Source organism: Periophthalmus magnuspinnatus, chromosome 5, assembly GCF_009829125.3.
Source record: "Periophthalmus magnuspinnatus isolate fPerMag1 chromosome 5, fPerMag1.2.pri, whole genome shotgun sequence".
Taxonomy (NCBI): Eukaryota; Metazoa; Chordata; class Actinopteri; order Gobiiformes; family Gobiidae; genus Periophthalmus; species Periophthalmus magnuspinnatus.
This window is the reverse complement of record NC_047130.1, coordinates 20,757,023-20,780,324: the sequence shown is the minus strand read 5'-3', so window position 1 is coordinate 20,780,324 and position 23,302 is coordinate 20,757,023. Positions and strand designations below refer to the sequence as shown.

The 23,302-nt window shown below is 37.7% G+C and overlaps 1 protein-coding gene across 2 annotated transcripts in view; it reads right to left on the bottom strand.

The window, feature by feature from the left end:
* Positions 1 to 1,976: 1,976 nt before the first annotated feature.
* The window catches only part of LOC117371364 (FYVE, RhoGEF and PH domain-containing protein 5-like), a 30,512-nt gene continuing 9,186 nt past the window's right edge, over positions 1,977 to 23,302 (bottom strand). Inside the window, exons 3-21 of one of the 2 annotated variants that reach the window (XM_055221982.1) lie at positions 22,725 to 22,842; positions 22,339 to 22,397; positions 22,211 to 22,241; positions 21,445 to 21,596; positions 21,086 to 21,242; positions 17,298 to 17,376; positions 16,149 to 16,199; positions 15,395 to 15,453; positions 14,764 to 14,835; positions 14,584 to 14,652; positions 12,104 to 12,187; positions 11,898 to 11,977; positions 11,718 to 11,808; positions 11,273 to 11,410; positions 10,531 to 10,633; positions 9,577 to 9,707; positions 8,566 to 8,661; positions 7,202 to 7,356; positions 1,977 to 4,199 (exon numbers count right to left, since the gene is read on the bottom strand). In XM_055221982.1, the coding sequence (XP_055077957.1) occupies positions 4,163 to 4,199; positions 7,202 to 7,356; positions 8,566 to 8,661; positions 9,577 to 9,707; positions 10,531 to 10,633; positions 11,273 to 11,410; positions 11,718 to 11,808; positions 11,898 to 11,977; positions 12,104 to 12,187; positions 14,584 to 14,652; positions 14,764 to 14,835; positions 15,395 to 15,453; positions 16,149 to 16,199; positions 17,298 to 17,376; positions 21,086 to 21,242; positions 21,445 to 21,596; positions 22,211 to 22,241; positions 22,339 to 22,397; positions 22,725 to 22,842 (1,762 nt within the window). In that variant the 3' untranslated portion in view covers positions 1,977 to 4,162. Of the gene's footprint in view, positions 4,200 to 7,201; positions 7,357 to 8,538; positions 8,662 to 9,576; positions 9,708 to 10,530; positions 10,634 to 11,272; positions 11,411 to 11,717; positions 11,809 to 11,897; positions 11,978 to 12,103; positions 12,188 to 14,583; positions 14,653 to 14,763; positions 14,836 to 15,394; positions 15,454 to 16,148; positions 16,200 to 17,297; positions 17,377 to 21,085; positions 21,243 to 21,444; positions 21,597 to 22,210; positions 22,242 to 22,338; positions 22,398 to 22,724; positions 22,843 to 23,302 lie in introns of both variants that reach the window. The other variant, XM_033967026.2, reaches the window with a different exon arrangement.

Sequence of the window (23,302 nt, the reverse complement as noted above, 5' to 3'; positions counted from 1 at the left end):
GCATTTTAATGTAAAAATATGTATTTTGTGAAGAAGATGAGGAAGAAGAGGAAGAGGAGGCGGAAGAAAAAGAGAAGGAAGAAGAAGGGGAGGAAGAAAAGGAGAAGAAAAAAGAGGAGGAGGAAGATGATGAGAAAGAAAAGGAGAAGGAAGAAGGGGAGGAGGAGGAAGAAAAAGAGGAGGAAGAAGAGGAGGGGGAAGAGGTAGAGGTGGAGGAGGAAAAGGAGGAGGAGGAGGAAGAAGACAAGGAGGGGAAAGAGGTAGAGGAAAGGGAAGAAAAAGAAGAGGAAGAAGAAAAGGGAGAAGAAGAAGAGGAGGGGGAGGAAAAAGAAGAGAAGGAAGAAGATATTGACTATGTTTCTCGGCTGGCTGGGGAACACCCTGAAGTCCCACTGAAGGAACTGGAGGAAGTGTTTAGGGTGGGGGAAGTCTGGGAGTCCCTGCTTAGACTCCTGGCCCTGGGCACATGGAAGAAACATGGAAGATGAAAGAAAATGGACAGATTTTGGGATAAACTAAATATTACTGAAAAAAATGTAGAACATTCAAATTCTGCCCTTTTTGGTATTAAAACAATAAGCCAAACACACTTACCAGAACCTAAGTATTAGATTTTAAAAAGAGTTCTATTCAGCTTTAAATATATATTTTTTCTACAGCAGACACTTTCATTTTTATATCTTTTTGCTGCATTAATTGTATGTTGTCTTGGACTCTTCACCAATGTGTTTTTTCTACTACAAATGGTAAATAAACTCCATTCCATATTTACATGTATATTTAAATCAGATATTCAAATTGATCATAGTAATGCAAAAATCTGTACAGAATCAATTCGATCTGTGACACCTTTTTCCCGGCAGCTCTGTGTGAGACAGTTGGTTTGGCTCAAATAGGTCATGCAGCACATGGCCACACAGCTGTGAAGGGAATACACCACCCAACAAGATTTTCTTATGTAAGGAGCCGGAGCAAGACACAATCTACTCCTAACAACTCACCAGTATGTGTCACTGAGAAGGAGACATACGCACTAAAGTCAATGAGAGGAGGAGGGAGGAGGAGACAGAGGAGGAGGGAGGAAGAGGAAGAAAAGGAGGAGGCAGAGGAGGAAGAAGAGGAGAAAGAGGAGCAGGAAGAGGAGGAAGAAAAGGAGGATGCAGAGGAGGAAGAGGAGCAGGAAGAAGAGGAGGAAGGGGAGGAGGATGAACCAGTGGAAGAGGAGGACTGGAATCTGTTGAGGTTGAACTCATGGGTGCAACAGTTCTGAGACACAAACAGCAGAAATGGGAACTTTGGAATGTTTAATTGTCTATATCTAAAAATTGGATGCATCAAAACTGAAATGGGAAAAAACTCTTTGATTATTTTGCTTCCCAAAAATAAAATACATTTCAAGGACAAGCAAAACTGGAAACTTCGGTGCCACTAGTGCACTTTAATAATCTGGTGATAAAATGTATAATCGCCTGCAAATGTTATGTTTTAAATGTAGTTATTATTATTATTTTTTTTTGTATTGTTCTATATTTAAATAGGGCGCTCATGTAAGAGTCTGTATGAATAAAGATAAATGAACAAAAAATGTGTTACTGAGTGTATCCATCATTTATTTCATTACAGTAGTTTTTATACTATAAGTAGGATTGCCTCTCCACAGATCTGACATGTACCGTGGGGCGGGTGGTGTGATCTCCTTGTGTCCATGGAGACAGACGTCATACTGTGGGACATTCGTATCGTGTGTTGCATCAGGTTTAATGTTGTTATTTTTTGTTGTTATTTGAATAATTATTTGAGTTAGTGGAGCTGATTTCACAAAAATATAGTTTTAAATCAAATAGTTGCTAAAATATAGACACATAATTTAAAATCTTGGACCTTGAAATAATTTTGCAAACCTCAGCTTAGTGCCCCATGAGCCCTGGAGTCCTAACCTCCACTGTGGGAAACACTTAAGAGACACATCTTTTCTTGAACACACAAAAATTTACTTCAATAATACAAGTACAGTATTAGATATATGGATAAAGCTTTCTGTATTTAAAGCCATGTTTTACAGTTATCTCAATATAATACATAATACATAGGCTTTATATATTCCATAGAGAAGACACCGTTCGCAGATATGATGAAACATTAAGTGCATATTTAAGTCAGTATACCCTTTTACATATAATAAACATTTTTATAGATATATTTTTGTTTTAAATCAGTGCAAAAAACATCACATGAACTGGAAGGATGGCCCCAGTGTTACAGTACATGGTAATATAAAAGTACTCCATAGTAAATACATGAATCCCAATAGAAGAACACATGCTAAATTAAAGGCAATGACAGTTTGCTTAAAGGCATTTGTGATGGAGACACCAACTTATCAACAGTGGCCACATAATTAGGTACATCTGTTTGAATGTAAATCTAATAATAAAACAATAACAAGACTGTAACTCTTTATGTTCTGAGATGACGATATTACAATTGCTAAAAATACTTGAGTCAAAGTATTATTTACCAAATCCACAAACTTATATAGGGTCTATAATGTGCATATTCATGGTTGAGTTAGGCTTTGTTTCTTTGTTGAGTTCTTTGTGATGTTATGTTGTAATACAGGAAGTGCTCCACTGTGTTTTAAACCTCACACCTTCACTAGAATCGTTGGATAATTTCAGTCCTGGAATTGACAATTTCTACTGAAAAAAAATGTAAATAGTAGCAACTAACATGAAAACTACCGCTTTATGACATCACAAGGTGGAATAGAGCATTTTGAGCTTTGGAGATGTAAACAGACTAATAATAAAGGGTTACTCAAAAGTGTGTGAATGAAACAAAACAAAACTCCAGGTCTGTTTTTGAGAAGGTAACAACATTCTAACAAGGCTTCAAGCTCAATAGAGTCCAATTTACATAATATAAGACTTTTAAATCTGCTCTGCTTGTTAACCATCTCTCCGTGGCCTAACCTGGTCCAGGGGGAGCACACTTTGCATTCATGTTTCCGTATTATTAACCAATACTGTTTATATATGTTTCCTGTACATATAGATGTCATACAGCAGGTCACAAAGTTAAAGCATAGAAATACTAGGGAATAAAGTGCAATGGCTGTTTCTATATTTACACTGTTAGTTATGTTATTACCAATCTATGGTATTACTGTGCTGTGATGTAAAATGGAGCTGTAGCAAACTCTAACCCACTGATTTGTCTCTGTTTAGTCTATTCAGATAGAAATGCTATCCCAAACTGTCCAAAACACAACACAGGTAGGTTTGCAAGAATAAATCATTATAATGAGGTGAGAGTAGCTCAACTGGCAGAGCGTTTGTCCACTAATTCGAAAGTTGCCAGTTTGAATCCCACTCCTGACATAAACATCGTGGTAGAGCAGTCAGATCCACTGACCCACAGGCTGGTGGTATGATTCCAGCTTCCACAGATGAATGCTGTAGTTTTGTCCTTGGACAAGACACTTAACTCTTCTCACCCCCAGTGTGCAGTGGAATATGAAGGTGTGTGTGACTGGGTGAGTGTTTCCTTGATGTAAAGCGCTATATGAAAATGTGAACATTACTATTTGCTGTAATGTAAAATGCTATCCAAGTTGTCTAAACACACTAGAAGGTATGTTCTTGAGGATACATTATAACAAGCTTAAAAGTTCAAAGAAGTGATTTTAGCATAATATAAACAGTCTTTCAATACACGACAATACATTTCTGTAATCTGTATTTTGCTATAAATATCAGTTTGTTTGTTAACAGGACTAACTCCAAAGAATTGCTGCTATGTGAATATCTACAAACACATGTACCTATTTTGTGGCCAGAATTTGTGCATCTCCCCTGTACAATTATAAATTAGACATTTCTTGATTAAATATAAAAATAGTCTACAATATCTTCCATGATTCAGAGGAGGCAGCTGTGTGAACCAGTTGCATTGCAGAAATACAGGTCAGACTGCACAGTGGTAAGTATCTAGGCCACTCTCCCTGGGCCCACCTGCTGCATCAGCTGGGAGGACGCAGTGAGGCTGGTTAAGTAGGCGAGAGCGTCCCCTCTGACAGTACAAGCTGTGTCTTTTTGGTCCAATAAGGAAATATGCAGAGGAAGTCACATTTTGGGTGCAAGGACAAGTGTAAAAATGGTCCCTATAAAACAGTAGCTTCTTCCATGGCGTTGGCCCATCTATAAGAAAAAAAATGTTTTTTTGTTTTTTTTCAAAAGGGGTTGGTCAAGTCATTTTTGTAGTAAAGATAAGATTAGATAAGAAAAATGTGGGGGGAAAAAACAAAACACTGGAACATTTGGTTATAGTCTTAATGAGATATACAGTGGGTACTGAAAGTATTTTTAAATTCTTAAATTTTTCACTCTTTGTTACATTGGAGCCATTTGTTAAAGTAATTTCAGTTCCTTTTTTTCCTCATTAATGTACACATCACCCCATATTGACACAGAATCAAGAAATTGTTGAATGTTTTACTGATTTAGAAAAACTGAAATATCACACGACCATAAGTATTCAGACCCTTTACTGTGACTCATATTTATATCGGGTGCTGTCCATTTCTTCTGATCGTCCTTGAGATGGTTCTACACCTTCATTGGAGTCCAGCTGTGTTTGATTAAACTGATTGGACTTGATTAGGAAGGCCACACACCTGTCTATATAAAACTGTACAGCTCACAGTGCAGGTCAGAGCAAATGAGAATCATGAGGTCAAAGGAACTGCCTGAAGAGTTCAGAGACAGAATTGTGGCAAGGCACAGATTTGGTCAAGGTTACAAAATATTTCTGCTGCACTTAAGGTTCCTAAGAGCACAGTGACCTCCATAATCCTTAAATGGGAGACGTTTGGGACGACCAGAACCCTTCCTAGAGCTGGCCGTCCGGCCAAACTGAGCAATCGGGGAAGAAGAGCCTTGGTGAGAGCGGTAAAGAAGAACCCAAAGATCACTGTGGCTGAGCTCCAGAGATGCAGTCAAGAGATGGGAGAAAGTTCTAGAAAGTCAACCATCACTGCAGCACTCCACCAGTCAGGGCTTTATGGCAAAGAGGCCCGACAGAAGCCTCTCCTCAGTGCAAGACACATGAAAGCCTGCATGGAGTTTGCTAAAAAAAAACACCTGAAGGACTCCAAGATGGTGAGCAATAAGACTCTCTGGTCTGATAAGACCAAGGTAGAACTTTTTGGCCTTGTGTGGAAAAAAAGGGCAGCTGTTTTTCAGCTGCAGGGACAGGACGACTGGTTGCAATTGAAGGAAAGATGAATGCGGCCAAGCACAGGGATATCCTGGAAAAAAACCTTCTCCAGAGTGCTCAAGACCTCAGACTCGGCCGAATGTTCACCTTCCAACAAGACAATGACCCTAAGCACACAGCTAAAATAACAAAGGAGTGGTTTCAGGACAACTCCGTGACTGTTCTTGAATGGCCCAACCAGAGCCCTCACTTAAAACCAATTGAGCATCTCTGGAGAGACCTGAAAATGGCTGTCCACCAATGTTCACCATCCAACCTGACAGAACTGGGGAGGATCTGCAAGGAGGAATGGCAAAGGATCCCCAAATCCAGGTGTGAAAAACTTGTTGCCTCATTCTTAAAAAGACTCATGGCTGTATTAGCTCAAAAGGGTGTTTCTACTAAATACTGAGCAAAGAGTCTGAATACTTATGGCTGTGTGATATTTTAGTATTTCCTTTTTAATAATTCTGCAAAAATTTCAACAATTTTGTGTTTCTCTGTCAATACAGGGTGCTGTGTGGACATTAATAAGGAAAAATGAACTTAAATGATTTTAGCAAATGGCTGCAATATAACAAAGAGTGAAAAATTTTAACGGGGTCTGAATACTTTCCCCACCCACTGAAGGTAGGGTTGTTGTTCAGATACTATAACTAGTATCAAACTAGATACTCATTTGAGCAGGTATCAGTACTAAAAGTCACATCTGGATTCGGTATCAAGTCTATTCCTTAGTATTGAAATCAAGTTTGACATTTTTGTATTGTAACACTACATATAGGTCATGTTAGGGTACTATATACATATTAAAACCATATATAAAAGGTTGTGTATGTAGGATTTTCCATACTATTTTCATAAACATTACCTATCTATGTCATGAGCTATGCCTATGGAGTAAAAAGATTATGATTTTTTTAAAGATGATTTATTCGCAATTACAAAAACATATAAAGAGCGCAGAAATAGCTCCTCACTCTGGGTTGCCAGATCCAAAAAACTGTCTGTAATAAACCCAGAAGGGCTCTCTATGGGTTTGTCCAAACTTGCCATTCTTTGTGTGGACTTGGTTTGGAGTTGTTATAGTTATTGTCCTTGTTTAGTCCTGATCTAGTCCAGGTTTAGATTTGGGTTTAGCCCTAAATTAGTCCCAATTTTGATGTGGTGAATGCAACTGTGAACATATCCTCAGATATGTGTCCTCAGAGGGCTTATGTGAAGTTTATTTACAAGAACATTTACAAACAGCTGTCACTGCTCCATAGTGCTGTACAAGATTAATGATGGCACAACTATTTCATAATAAAAACACGTTAAAATAATAAAACTTTTTTTTTTTTTTCAAAAAATATGCAACTATAGTTTAAATACAATACAACAACAAACAAATACATACAACAACATGCAAAAAAAGTGTTTTAAAGATCCCATATTATGCTAAATAGGTTTTAGCCATGTTATAATGTTACCTCTTAGAAAACATACCTGCAGTTGTTTTTTGTTTCATTCACACATGTTTAAGTAACACTTTATTATTAGTCTGTCTACATCTCTAACTCAAAAATATCTGTTCCACCTTGTGATGTCATAAAGCAGTAGTTTCAGCTACCTTTTACCTTTTGTTCAGTAGAGATCGGCAATTCCAGGGCTGAAATCATCCTAGTGATTCTAATGAAGGTGTGTGGAGTTTTAAAACACAGTGGAGCACTTCCTGTATCACCACATGACATCCCAAGGTGGAACAGAGTGTTTTCTGTTTGAGAGAAGAACTCGGGGTACGCAGAGTTTGTGTGTTAAACATGTGTGAATGAAACAAAACACAACTCCAGGTCTGTTTGTGATGAAGAAACAACATTATAACATAGATCAGAAAATAGCGCAATATGGGCCCTTTAAATAAAGATTTGAAGTTCTCTTCCCTAAAGCTCCATGTTACTCTCACCTCTGAGCAGTAAAGTTGTCCTCTGCTTTAAACGTGTAGAACAGAGTATTTTTGTGGTACAGCTGAAACACAGTGGACTCTTCTTCTCCCTGGACTCTGTCAGGCAGTTTGACCGTGAAGCCCAGGAGAGGTAAGCTCTCTGATGCCACCTTCTCCTGGGAGGAACATTTAGAAACATGTCAATGATTAGATGAATAAAAAAAAAACTAAATTGTACTCAATTATACAGATGTAGCATAGAAAATATAGTCTATATTTATTGTATATTTTTGTTTGTTTGTCAAAAAAAAGCTGTAGCCACATCTGCCCTGGGGCTGACTGACAGAGATATCAACATCAATCACTCAAGTACAAAGCACATAGGGCTCTCCCTGTAAAAATAAAGATAAATAGGTGGGTGAAGTGTGAATTATTTGTTATTATGTTACCATCATAGTGGTAGTGGTTCTCAAACTTTTTACACCACGTACCACTTAATATGTTGTTTTCCAAGTACAACCTGCTCTAAACACAGCCTACATCAGTTCTAAACTAATTCTAAACCAGGTCTTTAATGAGACTAAAATAGTTCTAAATAATAGCTTATCCAAAGGGAAAAACAAACATCAATGGATAGTTTGCAGTGACATCACACTGGGGGTGTTCTACATTTCAATGGTGGAATGTTCAGCAGTTACCATGGTGACACAATGCGCACATTAGCAAACACTGTCAAAAACGTTTTAACATTTCTAAAAAAAAACCCCAAATGGATATAAACACATTTTCAAGAGTCTGTGATCAATACGAGTGTTCATGGTCCTGCTTAGGTGTTTCATTTTAAAAAATGGCGAGTGTTACGAACAGAAAAACTGTTAGCTAATCCTAGCTAGCTTATGTAATTTTATGTGTGAGAGATTTGTTTAAATATCTCACACATAAACTCATATCATCTCACTTGTTGTAGTTCCAACTAAGTCAGTTCTTTATAGTCAGATTGTGTTAAAATAAAGCTCAGATTAAAGTCTAACAGAGCTTCAGACAGAGCAGTGCTCACAGTTAGCATCACACCAGGGAATGTTGATAACATCAGCTGCAAAGTATGAATAGATTTATTTCTAAATAAAACAAATACTCTAAAACAAATAGGTGCATGACCCATCAATGCTACATGCACCTTAGTTTGAGAAACACTGGTCTGTGGTGTTTTATGTGTGTTTTGTTTTAAAACTCTGACAAAGTAACTTCCATGTGATCAATAATGTTTGTAGCCTATCCATTGTTCTAACCTAGTCTTTTAAATATAGAATAGCACTAATGTAGTTTTCTCAGGTCTAAGGGGAGATGTGTCCCCTCACCTCTCGTGCTCTGTAGGTGTAAAGCACCTTGTCTTTGAGCAGAAACCACAGGCGTTTCCAGTTCCTCTTTGTTTTACTTCGCTGCAAGGTTCCACTAAGCGCGCCCTCCTCACACACCATCACCTGAGAACAACACACACACAATGTTACTGAAAATAAAATCTGTAATATTAGGTTTAAAATATCATATCAAATGTAAAACAATGAGTATATTGTCTGTGTGATCTCTCAGTCGTCCAGGTCTGATCCACAGCAAAATCTGTGAGGTATTGTCTCCAGTTTCAGCTGAAACCTCCCTATTCAACCTTTAACGACCCTTTAACGAAGAGAACAATAGCAGGGTCGTTAAAGCTTGAATAGGGTGTTTTCAGCTGAAACTGGAGGCAATAGCCGTTTACAGCTTCAGTGTAGTTAGCCCCTCCCTTTAGCCTTCAGATAGATATAAAGCAGTGTCCACCAGTAATCTGACCAGAACTGAAGAAGTGGCTTGGATGAGCAGCGAAACGTTTTCACTCCTACAACGATTTGTCCAGTTGACAGATTTAAACTTTGTCTTTTGCTATGAATCAGTATATTACAAAAACAGGAAAACTTGTATTTCTATATGGTTGCCTCTCCACACACCTGACATGTAACTTGGACTGGTAATTCCACCTCTGCTTGTTTCCATAGAGCTATTACTTTGCCTTGAATGTTCCACACTGCGGCATTGAACATAACTATGAAGACAAATGTGTGATACCACCATGTCACTGTCAGCTTGGTGAATCAGATTTGAAAGCTTTTCCTGTAACTGAATTAATGTAAGATGGATACTTTTAATGCAACATTGTGGAACATTTAAGGCAAAGCTATAATATCTCCATGAAGATCAACAGATAGCGGACCCCCCTCTGAAAAGTTAAATAGTGTGCCTTTAAACCTCCCTGAGCATAGATGTTTCCTTTTTAAGCAGAACTGTAGTTTTGAGGGTGACCATAAAGACATTAACAGCAAACAAATAAATAGATAGATAGTACACAGGTATGAGAGTGTGACCTGGTTGAAGGAGAGCGTTCCTCTGCGGTGTCTCCACAGGTGTTTGGGGGCGTGAATGTTCTGAAACACTGCAGACAGAGGGCGACTCCGAGGCGACCGAGGGCTGTCTGCTCCTGGCGCTGTGTCTTCACCTGGAGGTCAAGGTTCACATTTAAGGCTGATACATACAGTACATCGGTTTCGGAATTATTAAAATTGTTTTCATGGTAATTGACAATTTAAAAGAGAATATTATACTCTTGAATGGTGTCAAGTCCTCAAAATATCACCTTCATGGCTTCCTGTTATATATAACATTTTGAGGACTTTTCCCCCATTCAAACAATATAATATTCTGCTTTAAATTGTTAATCACTATAGCAACAGTCCTTTTTTATTATTCTGAAACCCATGAATACAACAATTGCTCAGGTGGTAGAAAAGTTGTCTAATAGGTTAGCCCAGTTCTGAACAGAACATTGTGCCCTTAAGCAAGACACTTCATATACCTTGCCTTGGTTTAATGCAGTGTGTGCTTGATGGTTAATCAGTTAGTATTAGTAGCCTAACACCACCAGTGCCCAGAGGGAATAAATATTAGACTACAGTAGTGTTTTGAGAAGCTTGAAAAATTACATATCTCTAAACAATAACAGAGCTTGGGATTGTTTCATGACATCTCATAGAATTTTCAGTTAGCCTGATATTAAACTAATGAAAGTGTTAATTCAGAGGCATTGACATTATAGAGCGATACACGCATTTATCAGTAGTGACCCGGCAGCTTATCAGATTGTGCCATGGTTCTTTTGTTTACTTTTTACATAGTTTACATAGCTTTTTTTCCCTAATGTATTTCTATGGACGTTCATTGTTTTAGACATTCAATCTCAAGCTCTATAATGTCCAAAATGTTTTTATTTATTGATTTATTAATTATTTTTGATTTTAGGTTTAAATGTGTGTTACTTTCACCTCTCTTCTTCAGCTCGCTGTAGCAGTGGTCACACACTTTGGCCATTCGATACCTCATGTACTTCAGAGGAAACCTGTTTTTGGAGCAGTTTCTGCACACAACCTGAAACATGATATTATGAATGATACTTTACCCAGGCCTGTCAACAGAAATTCGGAGGCCCAGGGCAAGAAACTTCACATGGGCCCCCCTCTAATATAAATTAATATAAAGAGAGTCTTAAATATAAATTTTAGATATCTGTATAGGTAAGTAGATTTTAAAGTGGATACTTTTTACTTTTACTTCACTACATTTGTGAGCAGGTATCTGCACTTTCTAACTTTCTACTCCACTACATTTTTGAACAGGACTTAAAAGTGAAAGTTTTTTTTTTTTTTTTTATTGTCTGAGACCTGCTAAAATGGCTGAGGGGTTTAGTTTTAACATGTTCATAATTTAAACAAACATATACAAATAAAAATATCTAAATGATTGATTCAGTTGTCTCTGTTGAAGAAAATTCAGCACAAACTTTTAACAATATTACTACATGAAGCATTATTGGATCTCAAAGTCTGCAAGAAATGCTTTTACATTTTACTCTTTAAGTACATTTTTTAACATGGGTTTTAATAATTTTACTTAAGTAAAAGTAAAATATTAAAGTATCTGCTTGAGTATCTTTTTACTTTTACTTAAGTAACAAAATTGACTACTTCTTCCACCAATGTTATGAACTGTATAGTAACGGTGCCGTACCCTCCCGCAGCTGTGGCAGTGTTGTCGTGCAGAAGTCAGGCTGAACTCTGAGGTACAGTTCATGCAGATCGTCGGCTCAGACAGTGGGACAAATGTAGGAGCTTTCTCCCCTAAACACAACCACATAGGCTCTCGGGGCTGAAGAAGAATCAAAATAAACAAAGTACTTAAACATAAAATATACAAGAGACAAAGGGAGATATCGTTCTCTGCAGAAGATTAGCAGCACTTCGGTTAAAACGGGGATTATGATCATTGCAGCTCTTATGGGGTTACTTATTATAATACATTTGAAATACCACAAACTTTTGGTGGTTTTGAGAGATGGGGGGTTCACTAAGCTGTCCCCATCTGTATTTCATAGTAATGGCTTTTAGAGTGTTGTGATGTCATCTGAAACCCAGTCATACAGTTTTATATTTCAACAAAAGGCAAATTCACTCACATCAGATGGGCTGTTTGGAGCTGAACCACGAGCGTGTTCACTGACTGTGTGACTCAGAGTGAAAAACCACTCCTCCCTCTCAATGAACGAACTGGAACAATACAATGAAACATGCTAATGATAATAAAGCAATTATAAGATTCCTGAGTATAAGTGTATTAACAGGAGTTAAGCACACACCTGGCTGACAAAGTGATGGAAAGGTCCTCTGACTCAATCCTCAGAGCGTTTAGGACATTGTCAACGATGGGTTTGCTCACCTACAAAAAGGAATATGTACAAGTTAGTGTTGTCATGATACTAAATGTGTATAAGGGTACAAGAATAATTACTCAAAGAAAGGCTAAAGTTTAATTTTGACAGTATTTACAGAATTTCAGACCCACCTTAAGTCCAGAGACAGGCAGCGTGTTTTTGAGTCTATATTTTCCATCTTGTTGAGGAAATGTGTAAAGAAGAACATCATTCATCTGAAAGGGTAAAAATAGCAACAAAAAATATTAAACATAAAAATATATTGGACAGATAGTCATTGATACAACTTATACACTTATATACAATGATAGGTTGCAAGAATTAACAAAAGCTAAAATAATCTAAAATTGAAGGTTATTGGGTAAAGGTATCCTGTCACTTTTCACTTTGTTAGAAATCAATCAACAACAACAATCAGTTCTATTGGATATATGTTTTATTATAATTAAAATGTCTGTAAAATTTCTTTTACCATGAACAAAAACAGACATGGACTGAGAAACATTTACACATTTATGTTGCATGTACGTCAAACGTCCACTAGATGGCACTGTGCCTTAATGTTTTGTATATTCTATGAGCATCCTGGGTGTACTACACTTAAAATCTACTTAAACAGCAACAAATGTGTTTATCAAAGGGAACACAAAACTTAAAGCAGACAAAAATAGCAGCATATTTTAGTGATCCCCATACAGCAGATCAAATTATAGATAGATATAAGATATAAACTTTCACAATGTAAAGTATTGCCAGAGGAGAGTTTTAATTAGAAACTTTTATGGTAGTTTTTATGTCTTTATCACAGCGGAGGGTTATCTGCTCGTATAGGTTGGGTTCACATGACATCATCGCAATTCCCTATAGTTTAAAATTGAGCTGGAGACAGGTCAGAACTCTATGGTAGAATTTGGTGTCAGATTGCAGATGTGTTGACCTGGTTTATGGTTAATATCTCTGTAATTATTGGGCATATCCATGTGAAACACAAACTGGCACAAACTTCAACGTCTTCTCTGTCATCACAAACAAACAAAAGTTACTTATTTTTTCACAATAGCTTCAAAAAGTGGTGGCATTGATCTCAAAGACGTAATTGTTGTCAGTTTTATGGACTTTTAAAGACTAACCCTAACAAATAATAATTCATAATTATAGGGTTCAAGATTTGTGGATCATAAACCGTGAATCTCTGAGTTAAAGAGGCTCCTGCTCTCAATCTGGAATTATAACATCAAATTTTACAACATGAACATAACTGATTCTGTCTCCTACCAACGCACCTGTGCAGATCTATGTGTATGATTTATAGTGAAGTGACATAGATGGAGGTAAAGTCTTTTGTGATGTTGTTTGTCTGACTTCCATGTGTTTTGTGTGAGAAAGAGAACAGGAAGTGAGTATTCAGAAACATCCTGCAGGAAAACCCCACAGAGCGGACGAGGAGAGGCTAGACCCGACATGTCCAACTCAAACTGGGATAGAGGAGAGACTAATGTATCGTCAATGAGAGTTCATTTTAAACAGGTATTAAAGGGCTCATATTACGCTATTTTCTGATCCATGTTATAATGTTGTTTTCTCATCACAAACAAACCTGGAGTTACTTTTGTTTCATTCACCCTAGAATTGCCAGTATCTGTTGAACAAAAGGTAGCTCTTAAATCGAAAACTACCACACAACTTCAGGCCTGTTTTTGAGGAGGCAACAGCATTTGCACATGGCTTTCAGCTCACAAGGGTCAATTTTACATAATATAGGACCTTTACAAAGATTTTGTCATTTTAATATAATTTTAAGACACCAGTTGGAAGTAAGATGCCTAATATATGAATGAAAATATTATCTGTATCAAGTTGGTTCTGATATTCTCACCTGCTTGTTGATCACTGATACTGGAAAATTTAATAATAACACTTGTAATGCGCTTTACAGGTTTGTCAAATCCTCTCAAAGCGCTACACTATAGTCATTCATTCACTTCCACACTTCGTGAGGGTAAGATACTATTGTAGCCACAGCTGCCCTGGGGCAGACTGACGGAAGCGAGGCTGCCAATTTGCGCCATCGGCCTCTCCGACCACCACAAATCATTCCCGCACACACCGCTTTCATACTAGGCAATGTGGGTAAAGTGTCTTGCCTAAGGACACAACGACAGAACTTGGTCCGAGCGGGACACAATCCTCCGACCTTCGGGTTGGGGGACCAACACTCTAACCACTGAACCACTGTCGCCCCAATACCAAATCACATAACTGCATAGGGAAAAGGACTAGCTCCCCCAAAACTGAGATGGAAATAAGGGTTTTTAGCCGTTTTGCTTTTCCTTGAAGTGTACTCCATTTTGTCAAGCAAAACTGGATGCATTGAGGACACAATCGCAATTTAATAATCTGGTAACAAACTTTTATACACACACCTGCACCCGTTTTTAATGTGCTATATGGACTTGTGTACTTTGTTTGCTTTGTTTGTTTTTCTTTTTGTATTGTATTTTAAACAGGGCACCCACGAAAAAGATAGCCTAAATGCACTCATTGGGTATTATTTTTCTACATAACTGTCTCATTTTAGATTGGATAAACTGAAATATTAAAAATCACTTACCAAAAACAGGTGACGAGGCTGTCGGCTTTTCCGGCTGACTTTCATTAATGTGCCCTCTTTTATGAACACCTACGAAAGAAGAAAATATACATTATGAATGAATTAGTTTATTGGGTGTGGAACGTGACTGGCAGGGCTAGACAGAAGGAAAAAGGGGAGAATAGTTGTTTTGGTCTGTACCCGTCCTGGCTGCAGCAGGTCCCTCTGGCCTCTGACACTGTAGTCGATATTCACCAAACGCAACAAATTTTCCTGAGACAAAACAAAAGAAAATCACACATATATAATCTGGAAAAAGATGGGAAAAGGACCTGATTTAGTTGAAGTTGGAACTGTTCAGTGAGCCTTTGTCAGGGCAGCTAATGTTACAGATGAAGATTATGACAAGAATACATAATAATGGTACTATATGAATCCAAAGTAAAAAATAACTAAAACCCCAGTGTGTAGATAATTTACACACTGGAGATAATTTACACCAAAGATGTTACTTCAGTTTTAAGTTTGTCCCACTGTTGAGTGAGGGATACCTAAGAAAACTGGATATTTGGATATACACACATCTGCACCTTTTACATGGATTTATACACTTATTTATTTTGTATTGTATTTTGAACAGGGCACCCATGAAAAACCAAGTCTAAGTGCTCTCAGTGGGTTCCCCTATATAAATAAAGATAAATAAATACATAAATAAATAAAAAAAAAAGTGTTGTGGTATATGAATAATGCATGCAATTGTATTAAACAGTCACTTTGAACATCTAAAAAAATCACTATGTAAATCTTATGCATTCTTATTACAACTTACCCCATTCTTTAAGCTGTCATTTGCCTGATATGCGATGTCAGACACTATCGTCACAGCAGCTGAATGAACAAAACGCAACATGAGTTAGAGGCGTGCGTTGTAACTAATTAAAGTCAGAATAGAGGAAACACATATAGCTTTAGTATGGCTCCCTGATCAGACATAAGACAGAGATAGTGCAAGTGTCCCCTAATGCATTAAACATGAGTGTACACACATAAGAGTAGAAATGACTGCTTGGAGGGCTAGGGCTGTGCTAAATCGGCTCTTCCATGATCGCTGCTCCATGTCAAATGAGTGCAAATAAAGTCAACAAGAAACAACAAACAGTGGACTCTATAGGTCTGCAGGGATCATCTATAGTCACTGTGTCCACCACTGAGGTATAGCTGGGGGGTATAGAGGGGCATTATGGACTGGAACACCTCATTTGACAATACTATTCTATAGGTGTAGACCGTTAAAAGGGCCCAGATTACGCTATTTTCTGGTCTATGTTATAGTGTTGTTTCCTCATCACAAACATACCTGGAGTTGTGTTTTTTTTCATTCACACATGTTTAACACACAAATCCCGCATTTTTAGGCTGTGTTCTTCTTTCAAACACTCTGCTCCACCTTGTGATGTCATGTGGTAATACAGGAAGTGCTCTAAATACATCTTCACTAGAATCGTTTGGATCGTTTCAGGCCTGGAAGTGCCTAACTTTACTGAACTAAAGGTAAACGGCACTGAGCCAACAGTGGTACGTACCCTGGGTGTCTTCATATTCCTGGGAGTCGGGGGACAGATTGTTGAGGTAATCTAAAAAAAATAAAAACACAGTCAGTTAAAATAAATGGATTAAAGGTCCTATATTGTGCAAAACTTAAGTCATGTTATAATGTTGTTACCTTCTCAAAAACATTCCTTGAGTTGTGTTTTGTTTCATTCACACATGTTTGAATAAACCTGCATTATTAGTCTGTCTACATCTCCAAGGCTCAAAATGCTCTGTTTGACCTTGTGATGTCATCAAGTGGTAGTTTTCAAGTTAACAGCTACATTTTACATTTTGTTCAGTAGAGATCAGAAATTCCAGAGCTGAAATTATCCAAATAATTTTAGTGAAGGTGTATGAAATTTAAAAACACAGTGGAGCACTTCCTGTCTTACCACATGACATCACAAGGTGGAACAGAGTGTTTTCATTTTGAGAGAAGAACCCAGCCTAAATATGCAGGGTTTGTGTGTTAAATGTGTGTGAATGAAACGAAACACAACTCCAGGTGTATTTTTTATAACAGATCAGAATATAGAGCAGTGGTCCCCGACCACCAGGCCGTGGACCGGTACCGGTCCGTGGATCAATTGGTACAGGGCCACCGGCTATCCAAGAAATAATTTATTATTTCCATTGTATTTATTAACCAAGTCTGAACAATCATTTATTTTGAAAAATCTTTTATTTTGAAAAATGACCGGATTTTCTCGGTCACATTTCCGTCACTTGAGCGCCGACAACTTAACCCACAAATTAGCAAAATGAGTAAAAAACAGACGTCTTTGGAAAGTTTCTTTTCAAAGGGGAAAAGGGCCAGTGAAGAGACAGAAAAAGAGCCAACTTCCAAGTAAAAGAAAGCTTTTAACAGACAATACCAGGAGTTCTACTTGAACTATGGATTTATCGCGACAGGTGATTCCCACAGACCAAGCCCGCTCTGCATAATATGCGGCGACCAGCTCTGCATTGAGGCAATGAAGCCTTCAAAACTGCTCCGCCACTTGGAGAGCCCCCCCCCCCCCCGGTCCACGGAAAAATTTTCAAGCGTTGGCCGGTCCGCGGTGATAAAAAGGTTGGGGACCACTGATATAGAGTAATATGGACCCTTTAAATTAAAAAAGTATCTATTTTTGACTCACCGGTGAGGAGCATTCTGTACTGAGCCACGCGAACGATCACCTGCAGCAGCTGGTGTTTCAGAGATGACTTTTGAGAACTCTGTGGAAAAAAAACTTTAGTGTAATTACAATTGGTCATAGTATTTTTTCCTAATTTCTTTTGAGCTATAATCCATAATGTGCATTTAGTGGAATTACAATGGCAAAATGAGGGATGGCGTGTTGACAGAGATACAGGGCCAAGATTTTTTGTTATAAATTCATGTTCAGCATCAATAGCAATTAGTTCAATTCAGTTAATCTTTATTCCAGACTCATGGCCCATTCTAGTGTCTTCTCCTTATGTAGGACCGGGTTTGACCTTTTACTTTTTACTACATCACAATCAAACTTGTTACAATCAAATATAACTACTACAACAGTATTCAAAAGGAAAGAGAGTGAAAGACGAAAGTTCTGAAGTAGTAAGAAACTTGAGATTTAGCTATAATCTGGTTCTGGTTAAATCCTGGTTAAGTCTTGGTTTGTTCCTGGTTTAGGTCTAGTTTAGTTCAGGGCACATTCACACTTGGGACTAAACCTGGAATAGATCAGGATTAAACCAGTATTTGAACAGGGCCAAACCAAGTCTACATTAGGACTAAGGGTGACTCTTCCCCACACACCAAAACAAAACTGGGACTTAAGTTGGACTAAACGCTGAAGTAAACCTGGACTAGACCAGGATTAAACCATGATGAGAACAAGACTAGAACCAAATCTACAATTAGGGATGCACCAATCAGATTCGTATTGTAGTTCAGTTGTGTCTTATTTTCTTGTTGTTTAAAGTAAATAACAGCTGTTTTCAGTCTCAGCGGATATCAAGTATTGGCAGATACTTAAAGCTATAATAAAAAATAAATAAATAAATAAATTGTACCAGAAATGTAAAAGCAGGATCGGTGCAGGACTCATATTGGTTCAAAACCAGGACAAATAAGGTAAAGTGTGGACCCACCCATAGAGTTCACTTAAAAGGCAAAAACTTTTATTAGATGGTTTGCATTAAAACTGTATTATCCCTACATACCACAATATGGAAACCGTCACCATAACAAAGTTCTTATGTCAAGTCTGCGTTAAAACTAAACTCATGACAAAGCCAGTAGTGAAGGTTCTTACATTAGTAAAACATGTTTAGGAGAAGCTGAGGACTTTTAAACTACGCTTGTTCTAAATTAGTGACCGCTCCTTCTCCTCCGAGCTCCATTAAAACTAACAAGAAATACAACAGGCTCTGTCCATTAGGGCCTTAACTGAGCCAAAGTGTCACTGCATTCCCACTATCCCCCTGCATTATTACAAAGGGCTGAAATGAGCCACGGAAATGTGTGAAATTCGTTCATTTAGCAAAATCCCACAAGAGGAAAACGAAAGGAAAATGTATGTGTGGTGACAGAAGGACAATGCTCTTTGCAGCTGGCCATTTTGTATTGTAAAAGTGAGACAAAATGGTGAACAGATGTTAAAGATTCTATCCTATACATAACTTCTATACACGTAACATTATCACTAATTTGATAATAACCATCAGTGGAAGGGAGATATAATGCCAAAATTGAACTATCAGACTCAAAAGTTGGTGTGTTAGAGCAGACCTATTCTGCAAAATCGACTTTTCAGAGCTTTTAACCATGTTATAGTTGTTTCCTTCTCATTTACCCCCCATTTACTCCCTAGTGTAATTTGCAGCTATACATAGGTGGTGCAGACAGCCACACGGCTGTTTGTCGTGATAACGTTTAAAATGACGTCAGCTCCCATTGGGCACCGAAATTCTACCACAGAAGTCAGCAGGCTTGTTTCTTTTAAGTTGTTTTAGATTAATATTGCAATTTAAAATGTGCAAATCATAACATAATGATCCATGAGTGTCATAGATAATAACTATATAGCAGACACAAGCACAATATATCTTTTAAGCATGAAAACTATGTAAATATTTGCGTTTGACAGCATTTGCTATAACTAAACAATTATATGTTTATGGGTTGTGTTAAACCCTATTTAGTCCTGGTTTAGTCCTTGGTTAGACTTAGTTTAGTCTGGGTTAGACCTGGTTTAGTCCTGGTTTAGAGCTGGTTTAGTCCTGGTCTAGATCTGCTCTTGTGGGGGTTCCTGGTCTGAAGTGGTCAGTATCGTACAGGGGTGTTGTAGACCTGCTTTAATCTGGGTTTAGTCCTGGCTTAGACCTAGTTTAGTCCTTGGTTAGACCTAGTTTAATCCTTGGATAGACCTAGTATAGTCCTTGCTTAGACCTGGTTCAAAGATGCTCTTGTGGGGTGTTCCCTGTCTGAAGTTGTCAATATCTATCCCATGTGCTGTAGACCTAATTTAGTACTTGATTTCCTTGGTTAGGCTTAGACCTAGTTTAGTACTGGTTTAGACCTGGTTTAATCCTACTTTAGAGCTCATCCAGTGGTGTGTTCCTGATCCGAAGTCATCAGTATCTGTCTCAGGTACTGTAGACCTGGTTTAGTCCTTGGTTAGACCTAATTTAGTCCTGGTTTATTGTTCTGGGTTAGACCTGGTTTAGCCCTGATTTGAAGCCGCTCTTTTGAAGGATGTGCTGCATTGCAGTGTGTATCAACTGCCGGAAACCATAGTGAACCAGGGTGCACATGGGGAATAGAGGCTGATCTGTAGCTAAAATTGTGTTGGCTATTCCCATAATATTATTCCAGTTTAAGGTGTTAATTTTTAAAGTCTCTAGATAGAGTAAAAATAGAGCAACTGTTAACAGGTGTCTTGTGAGCTAATTATAACTTATTTTCTTCAACAACTTTATTATTATAGTGTTTTGGGAAGTCATTATAGTTTATTGGTCACGATAGGGTTCATAAGCATTTCTTGTTGAGGTAGGGATTAAACAAAGAGTAAATGTCTTCAGATCTCTTCCAAGGCATTACCCAAAGGTCCCTGCTAAGGACTTGAACCAGGAATTTTCTAGTCCATAGGTGAATGCTCTACTCACTGACCCTTAAAGCTAAAGTTGAAATACTCTGTAAAAACACAACAGAATAAACAGTGATTTTACCCAAAACCATAGAATGAAGAGAGCTACCAAGATTCTTGTCTCAGTAAGATATTCATTTCATGCATGTTACAGTCACATGTGTGGCTGCAGATATTACACAGGATTTTTCCATGCATATCTAATACAGAAAGCTGTAGCCTATCAGACGGAACAAGCCTACAAGAGAAGCAGATACATCAAAATTGGAAGTTGGACTAAACCCAGAACTAATCCTGGACTAGACGAGGACTAAACCAGGATGAGAACGAGACCACAACCAAAACTACTGTAGGACTCAAATTGGTCCCAAACTAGGACAAATAAGGTGGTCCACACCCAAAGTGTGGACCCACTCTTAGATTTCACTTAAAAAGCTAAAACTTTTATTAGATGGTACTTAAATAAAAAGCGTATTATCCCTATATACCACCACAAGAGATGCGGTTCAATTATTAACCTTAAAGAGAAATAGATGTTATCATATACATACATGTTTGTATAAACAAACCTATTTCTCAGTATTATAAAGTATAGATTGGTTGTTCGAGCAGTGAAACCACAGAGCACACATAGCCACCATCACACCATCAACACCATCAGAACTAGACTAGGGATGTGTTCATATTTGCAAAAAAATTATCTGGGACAAAACCCGTAACTGCGGACAAGACAGAAATTAAACATGACGGTAAGGTGTATGTTTAGGTTCTAATTTGAAACAACTCCATATTTTGCCAGTGTAAAGTCCCACCTCAAACTGTTGCACCACGGCACAGAGCCCTGGAGAGGTCCGGCAGCTGTCCTCCAGCAGAGACACACTGCGGTCATAATGTCCAATGAACGTGGTGAACACCAAGAACTCAGGCTTCCTAGACAAGAAGATGTCTGCTATCTTCTGACTGTCACTCCTGTAAAAACACACACGCACGCACGCACACACACAAAGTTTATTATTAAAATCCATTTCTGCAGTATAGGAAAATGATGAGTTTTTGTTAAAATTACCTGTACATAAAAAGTGAATGACCTGTTTTTATTCTAAATACAATAAAAAACATGTATTTTTTTTAATGTTTTTATTTATATTAAGAGACCTAGTTTATTTCTCACCACAGCCTGATTCGTCCCTCCAGCTCAGACAGGATCCTATGATGAAGGCTATAGACATCAGGTAACTCGATCAGAATCTCCCTGAGTCTCTCCTCCTCCACCACGGGCTGCCCCTCTGAGTCCACCGCAGACAGCACCGCCTCACAGAAGTCCTGGAAAAGTCAATTAAAGGTACACCATGTAAAAGTTTTGGTGAAGGTTCCACATCAACAAATCAAACTATCATCAAAACTTTCCTTGACTTTAGAAATATGGTATGTAGTAGTAGTAGTAGTAGTAGATTTGACCCAAAGAGCTCTTCAATCCTGCTTTGTATTCATTTTTATTTACGTACTAGCATAGTATCATCTGTAATGAAGCTAATATTGCCACAAACTAAGTTAATACTGGTTTTATAAAGACACCTGCTTTCCCCCATGGAGATGTTACTGCTTTTCCTGGAATGTTTCACAGTATTGCATTAAACTTTTCTTGACATTTTTTTGTCTTGTTTGTTGGTGTTACCCGTCAGTCATCAAAATGAGTTGCATTGCATTCATACAGTGAGTGGGTTTGTCTCTCCGTAGATCTTACTTGTAACTTGGCCTAACATTCTTAACTATATTGACTGGAAGTGTGACGGCCTTATGTGATTTTTGGCACAGAGAGCTTTAAGGTTACGGTAAGGTGGAACATTGTAGGCAAAGCAATAACATCTCCATGGAGACAAGCAGGCTAGTTTGTCTGGCAAGTTTTGAAATGATAATTAAAAACAAGTTTGGCTTACATCGTGAAGAAGCTTGAGGAGTTTTACATGTCTGCGGAAATATTAAAGAAAAAAACAATTAGCCACATCAAAAATGAATACACTTATATTAGTTTAATTTGAATAACAAGGGAAATATTTTCACTTACTGCCTCTCTGTGTCCAGCAGCTCTTTAGCCACATAATAGGCTCTGGAGTGACCGTCAGGCTGTAGACAGTATACAGACACTCATCAATGTTTATATGTTATAAATGAACACGAAGACTGTGTGTAATAAACCAGATTTGGTTTAGATGAATAAGAACATTTATAACTGTTGTCAATGTACATTTTAATACAATATAAAGAACTGTTATGCATGTATTTCAAGTGTTTTTATTTTTTTCACCTTTTTGTTTTTTGAAGTATTTTATAAAATTGAGCAAACAACAAAAAATATGCTTGTGAGACTTATTGTGATTTGGGAAAAGAAATTGAAACATGTTTTTTTAAATCTTCCAATAAACACTCATCTAAGTACATGACCCCAGTGACCTGTCTCTGGTAGGAACTGTCAGCGGTGCAGCCCTCCTCGTCTGAAGTGCGTCCCTGCTCTTCATCTGTCACTGGAGCAGAAGCCACTGAGCACACTTTATATGCCTCTGTGTAAGCACTGGGAGAAACAAAGAGAAGAAAATAAAAATGTAATAGTAAACATATGGAACATTATTTTACTTTATTAATAAATGCATTAAGCAAGACTTGAGCGCTGTCTGGGTCAAACTGAGTAAAAATATAATATTCACAGATGTTTCACATCAAAACTAGATAAACCCATTGATCAAAAAATATCACCAGATTAGTTACAGCCCTACTTTATAGTAACCTCCAGTGTACCCATGCAGATATCTTAAAGACCCCTTTGCTGTCCACGACCACTCTCAAAAACAATACAGTGCAATCCTGTTGAACACATGAAATGCAAATCAAATTTAAAGATTTTTTTTTTCCTTTAAAAACAATTTCTTAAACACTGTGCTGCCCTAGTCATCTCATTATTAATATTAATAATCTGTATCTGAAGAACTACTATATACTAATGACAAATAGCTGTTTAAAAACAGAGGACAAAA